Source organism: Dama dama, chromosome 9 (genome assembly GCF_033118175.1).
Source record: "Dama dama isolate Ldn47 chromosome 9, ASM3311817v1, whole genome shotgun sequence".
Lineage (NCBI taxonomy): Eukaryota > Metazoa > Chordata > Mammalia > Artiodactyla > Cervidae > Dama > Dama dama.
The window spans coordinates 12,694,747-12,702,438 of NC_083689.1; the positions used below are offsets into that span (position 1 = coordinate 12,694,747).

General features: G+C 41.1%; 1 protein-coding gene across 1 annotated transcript; it reads right to left on the bottom strand.

Annotated features, from left to right (window-relative positions):
• Nucleotides 1-6,426: 6,426 nt before the first annotated feature.
• On the bottom strand, nucleotides 6,427-7,365 carry LOC133061577 (olfactory receptor 7C1-like). The gene has a single exon (XM_061149551.1). It carries the CDS (start codon nucleotides 7,363-7,365, stop codon nucleotides 6,427-6,429), a length of 939 nt encoding a protein of 312 aa, XP_061005534.1.
• Between the last annotated feature and the right edge of the window lie 327 nt (nucleotides 7,366-7,692).

The window sequence follows — 7,692 nt, forward strand, 5'->3', positions numbered from 1 at the left end:
GAAGTGCAAGGAGGTGGCATCAGCCATCCATTCTCTGAAAGGGCACAGCTGAACTTACTCCTTTCTGGGACTGTGGAGCCGTACTGAGAGGAGTGAGGGGCATATTTACCATTTCTGTAGCTTCAGAGGTTGAATTCTCACAACTGCTCATTAAGTTAATTGTTCCATTGCTACTCTGCTCTGAGCAATTTGGTTCCCATGAGTGTGGAAGCCAAACCAGAAAGGAGCTTCTTTTCTGCTAACTTTGTCCCCATGGGAACACCCTTCCCCATGCACCTTAGTCAACAATGTCCTTAGTCCTCCAGGATCTGATCTCCACTATCTTTTCCCACAAGCAGTTCCTCAACATCTGAGATGGAATTTCTTTGTCTATCAAGGGCATGATGGCACATTTTTCACGATCATGTGAATGTCAAGCAGCTTAACTTGGAATTATGAACAAGGCTGTGGGTCACACTCAACTACCAACAAAACCAGACCAATGACTTTGCCACAACTTCTGTTCCTACTGCTGAAAGGGCAATCTGGAGAAGGTTCCAGGAATACAACAGGACAAATAGTGTGAGAACTGGATTGACTGGCTGTTCAGGCAGACTCTGTGGGAATATATGGCTTTTTAGGGTCAAAACTTGACTTCAGGGTCAAGTTCATTGGATGGTCCTCAACACTCTAGTCCAGAGAGAATGGACTATCTTGAACAATTCATAAAAGAGTGACTTTGTTTTCTATATATCTCTCTTTTTTAAAATAAATATTTATTTTTTAACTGAAGGATAATTGCTTTACAGAGTTTTGTTGTTCTCTGTCAAACATCGCCATGAATCAGCCATTGGTATACGCATCTTTTATAAGTGAAATCTAAAAAATAAAACAAACTAGTGAATATAACTAAAAAGAACAGACTCACAGACACAGAATTTTTTTTTTTTTTTTTCTTTTTTTGACTGCACTGCTCAGCACATAGAACTTCCTTGACCATGGATTGAACCCATGCCCTCTCCACTGAAAGTGTGGAGTCTTAACCTGTGGATCACCAGGGAATTCTGGACTCAAAGACATAGGGAACAAATCAGTGGCCAACAGTGGGAAGAGGGAAGGGAGAGGGGCAAGACAGGGGCAAAGGATTAAGAGGTACAAACTACCATGCATAAGATAAGCCACAAAGATATACTTTAGAGCACAAGGAATATAGCCAATGTTCTATGCTAACAGTGAATGAACTATACCCTTTAAATTTGTGACTTGCTATGTTGTACACCTGAAACTTAAATAATATTTTTTTGCAAAGTTTAAACTTTTATTTTGTATTGGGGTATAGTCATTTAACAATGTTGTGGTTGTTTTAGGTGAACAGCAAAGGAACTCAGCCTTATGTATCAGTTCAGTTCAGTCGCTCAGTTGTGTCTGACTCTTTGTGACCCCAGGGACTGCAGCACGCCAGGCTTCCCTGTCCATCACCAACTCCTGGAGCCTGCTCAAACTCATGTCCATCGAGTTGGTGATGCCATCCAACCATCTCATCCACTGCCTTATGTATACATGTATCCATTCTCCCCCAAAACCCCATCCCATCCAGGCTGGTACATGACATTGAGCAGAGTTCCATGTGCTATGCACTAAGTCCTTGTTTGTTATCCATTTGGAATATGGCAGTGTGTACATGACTTTCCCAAACTCCCTTACTATCCCTTCCCCTGGCAACCATAAGTTCATTTTCTAAGTCCACGAGTCTCTTTCTGTTTTGTAAGTAAGTTCATTGGTATCATTTTAGATTCCACATATAAGAGATGCAATGCAATATTTCTCCTTCTCTGTCTGACTTACTTCACTCAGTATGACCCTCTCTAGGTTCATCCATGTTGCTGCACACAGCATTAGTTCATTCTTTTTAATGGCTGAGTAATATTCCACTGTATGTATGTACCACTTCTTCTTTATCCATTCCTCTGCTGATGGACATTTAGGTTGCTTGCATGTCTTGTCTATTATAGACAGTGCTGCAATGAACACTGGTGTGCATGTATCCTTTCAGATCATATTTTTCCCTGGATATATGCCCAAGAGTGGGATTGCAGAGTCATGTGGTAGCTCTATTATTAATTTTTAAAGGAATCTCCATACTGTTCTCCATAGTGACTGTACCAATTTACATTCCCACCAACAACATAGGAGGGTTCCCTTCTCTTCATGCTCTCTCCAGCATTTGTTGTCTGTGGATTTTTTTGATGATGGCCATTCTGACAGGTATGAGGTGATATCTCATTGTAGTTTTGGTTTGCATTTCTCTAATAACTAGTGATGTTGGATATCTTTTCATGTGTCTGTTGGTCATCTGTATGTCCTCTTTGGAGAGATGTTTATTTAGGTCTTCTACTCATTTTTTGAGTGAGCTTGAAGCTTATGTAATATTGTTAATAAACTACACCTCAATAAAAAAGTAAAAAAAGAACACCAGTATATAATAAGGGAGTAACTTTTATAACCCAAATAAAATATTAAAATAAAAAAAAATCAGTAGGATATTTAGGGCATCCTCCTCTTGAATGACAGTAGCCACAGCTACTGAGCCTGCGTGCCCTAGAGTCCGTGCTCCATGACAAGAGAAGCCAGTGCAATGAGAAGCCTGAGCACTGCAACGAAGAGCAGTCCCCGCTTGCCACAACAAGAGAAAACCCAAGTGCAACAGGGAAGTTCAGTGCAACCAAAAATAATAAATAAATTTTAAAAAAGCCTTAAGAAATGATGTTTCCAAGTTTCTTCTTTGTTCACATATTATTTAAATAATGGATTTTAGTTTTTCACTGTCATCATTCTTTTTTTTTAATTTTTTAAATTTTATTTTTATTTTTTATTTATTTATTTATTTTGTATTAGTTGGAGGCTAATTACTTCACAACATTTCAGTGGGTTTTGTCATATATTGATATGAATCAGCCATAGAGTTACACGTATTCCCCATCCCGATCCCCCCTCCCACCTCCCTCTCCACCCGATTCCTCTGGGTCTTCCCAGTGCACCAGGCTGGAGCACTTGTCTCATGCATCCCACCTGGGCTGGTGATCTGTTTCACCATAGATAGTATACATGCTGTTCTTTTGAAATATCCCACCCTCACCTTCTCCCACAGAGTTCAAAAGTCTGTTCTGTACTTCTGTGTCTCTTTTTCTGTTTTGCATATAGGGTTATCGTTACCATCTTTCTAAATTCCATATATATGTGTTAGTATGCTGTAATGTTCTTTATTTTTCTGGCTTACTTCACTCTGTATAATGGGCTCCAGTTTCATCCATCTCATTAGAACTGATTCAAATGAATTCTTTTTAATGGCTGAGTAACATTCCATGGTGTATATGTACAACAGCTTCCTTATCCATTCGTCTGCTGATGGGCATCTAGGTTGCTTCCATATCCTGGCTATTATAAACAGTGCTGTGATGAACATTGGGGTGCACGTGTCTCTTTCAGATCTGGTTTCCTCAGTGTGTATGCCCAGAAGTGGGATTGCTGGGTCATATGGCAGTTCTATTTCCAGTTTTTTAAGAAATCTCCACACTGTTTTCCATAGTGGCTGTACTAGTTTGCATTCCCACCAACAGTGTAAGAGGGTTCCCTTTTCTCCACACCCTCTCCAGCATTTACTGCTTGTAGACTTTTGGATAGCAGCCATCCTGACTGGTGTGTAATGGTACCTCATTGTGGTTTTGATTTGCATTTCTCTAATAATGAGTGATGTTGAGCATCTTTTCATGTGTTTGTTAGCCATCTGTATGTCTGCTTTGGAGAATTGTCTGTTTAGTTCTTTGGTCCATTTTTTGATTGGGTCATTTATTTTTCTGGAATTGAGCTCCAGGAGTTGCTTGTATATTTTTGAGATTAATCCTTTGTCTGTTTCTTCATTTGCTATTATTTTCTCCCAATCTGAGGGCTGTCTTTTCACCTTACTTATAGTTTCCTTTGTAGTGCAAAAGCTTTTAAGTTTCATTAGGTCCCATTTGTTTAGTTTTGCTTATATTTCCAATATTCTGGGAGGTGGGTCATAGAGGATCCTGCTGTGATTTATGTTGGACAGTGTTTTGCCTCTGTTCTCCTCTAGGAGTTTTATAGTTTCTGGTCTTACATTTAGATCTTTAATCCATTTTGAGTTTATTTTTGTGTATGGTGTTAGAAAGTGTTCTAGTTTCATTCTTTTACAAGTGGTTGACCAGTTTTCCCAGCACCACTTGTTAAAGAGGTTGTCTTTTTTCCATTGTATATCCTTGCCTCCTTTGTCAAAGATAAGGTGTCCATAGGTTCGTGGATTTATCTCTGGGCTTTCTATTCTGTTCCATTGATCTATATTTCTGTCTTTGTGCTAGCACCATACTGTCTTGATTCACTGTCATCATTCTTGTAGTCTATCCAGTCTCCTTTCCTTCTTTTGACTGTTACACAAAATAGAGTCAAATCTGGGATTCTGCTTTTCTATTTGTACAGGCATTTTTATGGTCCACTCTTATCATGTGTAAAAAATATTTTGCTGGAGAAGGAAAAGGCAACACAGTCCAGTAGTCTTGCCTAGAGAATTCCATGGACAGAGGAGCCTGGTGAGCTATCATTCATAGGGTCTCAGAGTCAGACACGAGTGAACATTCATGCACACAATGGGTGATGGGGGGAGGGGGAATGGTTTCAGAATGATTCAAGCACATTACATTTATTGTGCACTTTATTTCTATTGTTACTATATCAGCTCCACCTGAGATCATCAGGCATTAGATCCTGGAGCTTGGGGACTCCTGCTTTAGCTCATTCCCTTGGGGATTTTGCACATGGAAAATTTTCATATGTTCTCTTTCCCTTTGGAAGACACTTTCCCATGGTTCTCAATGAGGATGATTTGGCCCCTTATGGAGTATATGAAGACATTTTTAGTCCTTGCAACTTGGCTGGTGATGTATCTTATCCAGGGATATGACTAAACATCCTCCAATGTACAAGAATAGCCCCTATAGCAAAGAATGACCCAAACCCAAATATCAATGATGCCAAGGTTGAGAAATTCTGCTCCACATTATACATCCTCTTTCTTCCTGGGGTATACTGAGCTTTATGACCTAGTCCTAATGGATGGCAGTGTACATGGGGAGAAATTGGCTTAATAATATTGGGACAAAAAGCTGGAGCATTACAAAAATTACTCTTGTATGTAATAAGAGCTGAAATTTGTTTAGGACTTGCCACCTGCATTCCTTATGCTGAAGCTTTGCCATTTTATTCCATTTAAATCTCTTGTCACCCTTCTGAGGCATGCCTTGTTATAGGTTCATTTCAGATAGAGCAACTTAAGCACATGGGGATTGAATATTCTTTGGATAAAGAAATTGTGGTACATATACACAATGGAATATTACTCAGCCATAAAAAAGAACACAGTTGACTCAGGTCTAATAAGGTGGATAAACCTAGAGCCTGTTATACAGGGTGAAATAAGTCAGAAAGAGAAAGACAAATATCATATATTAACACATATACATGGAATCTAGAAAGATGGTACTGATAAACCTATTTGTAGGGCAGCAATGGAGACACAGATATCGCACAGACTTGTGGACACAGTGAGGGAAGGAGAGGGTGTGATGAACTGAGTGAATAGCATTGAAACATATACATTACCAGATGTAAAATTAGAATAGCCAGTGGAAATTTACTGTATGATACAGGAAGCTCACATCTGATGCTTTGTGATAACCTAGAGTTGGGGGAGGGATGGGCGGTGGGAGAGAGGTGCAAGAGAGAGGGAAGATACCTATACGTATGGCTGATTCATGTTATATATAGCAGAAACCAACACAATATTGTAGAGCAAGTATCCTCCAATTAAAAATAATTAAGTTTTTTAAAAGAAAAAAAATCTAAGAAAGATAAAAATAATGCAACAAAATATATTTATCTTATCACCATCTACTAAGATGGCATCACTGTTTGAATTCAGGAAAATTTTAGGGCTCTCTCTGGTGGCGCAGTGGCAAAGGATCCACCTGCCAATGCAGGAAACTCAAGAGACTTGAGTTCAGTCCCTGAGTTGGGAAGATCCCCTGGGGGAGGAAATGGCAACCCACTCTAGTGTTCTTGCCTGGAGAATCTGATGGACAGAAGAGCCTGAGAAGCTACACTCCACCGGGTCACAAAAAGAGTCGGACACGATCGAACACACACACACACACACTCCACCCATCCTCCTGAAAACACACACCTCTCCATCTCTAGTCTACACTTGTTCCCAGTGTCCTGAGGATGGACAGTTAGCTTGCTTTTCCACCCTTGCCTCTCTCAAGAGATCCATTCCAACTTCAGAACTAAGTGCACCGAAAAATTAAGAGTCCACACTCCTAAGTGTTCTGTTCCATTGCTCTTGATCACATGTGTCCAGGCTCCAGGTCATTGTTGTCACTGGGGAGACAACGTGTTGCAGAGAAGCTTTCTTAGAGCTCTTTTCATGTCCCTGTTCCTCAGGCTGTAGATGAAAGGATTCAGCATGGGGGTGATCACGGTGTACAGGACGGAGACAAACGCCCCTGTTTGAGAGTCATGTGTCCATGTGGAGCTGAGGTAGACCCCAAGGCAGGTTCCATAGAACAAGGAGACCACTGAGAGGTGAGACCCACAAGTGGAAAACGCTTTATACTTCCCTCCTGTCGTTGAGATCCTCAGTACAGAGCAAACAATTCGAGAATAAGAGAGAATGATGCCAGTGAGAGGAAAAAAGCCCATAACGCCTGTCACAAGATACAATACAACATTGTTGATGAAGGTGTCAGAGCAGGCAAGCTTGAGGACCTCAGGGAGTTCACAGAAGTAGTGCTGGATGTCAACGATGGCGCAGAAAGAGAGCCGGGACATGGTTAAACTCTCAGGAAGGGCCCCCAGAACGCTGATGAGCCAGGTTAGAAGGAGCAACTGTGCACAAAGCCGCACGTTCATGATGACCGTGTAGTGCAGGGGGTGGCAGATGGCCACAAAGCGGTCATAGGCCATCACGGTCAGGAGTAAGTTGTCCAAAAGTCCAAAAACTGTGAAAAAGTACAGCTGGGTGATGCAGCCTGCGTAGGTAATGGGTTTGCTCTGGGTCTGGATGTTCAGGAGCATCTTTGGGATGGTGGTGGAGGTGAAACAGATGTCAGACAATGACAGGTTGGAGAGAAAGAGGTACATGGGGGTGTGGAGGTGGGAGTCTGTGATGATGGCCAGGATGATGAGCCCGTTCCCAAAGATGGTGACCAGGTACAGAGAGAGGAAGAGCCCAAAGAGAACAGACTGAATCTCTGGCTTCTCAGAAAGTCCCAGGAGGAGAAATACTGGGAGCTGTGAGTGGTTTCCTGGTTGCATGTGAAAGAGTGTCTGCCAAGAGAGAAGCAGAAGCAAGATTAAATCGGTGATCAACAGGCATTTTAGAAATGTGGTCGCTTTAAGCTTGAACATAATATATTGATGAGACATGCTTTTGCTTAATGGTCTCTTCTCTCTTGTCTGTCACTTTGGGGCCTCCTAATGCCATCGTCTTCTCCTGTGTTGTCACCAGTAGCTAGAAAAGTTTCACATGAAAACTAATTTTGCACCTAAAGAAGATCTCATTTGTTTGAATACCTTGACCCTTGGTCACCCAGTCTTCTCAGATGCCTTTGTACTTTATTTGTACTTTATTATTAAATTTGT

Coding starts and splice junctions, on each gene's coding strand:
- LOC133061577 (XM_061149551.1), bottom strand. CDS start 7,365: ATGCAACCAGGAAACCACTCACAGCTCCCAGTATTTCTCCTCCTGGGA.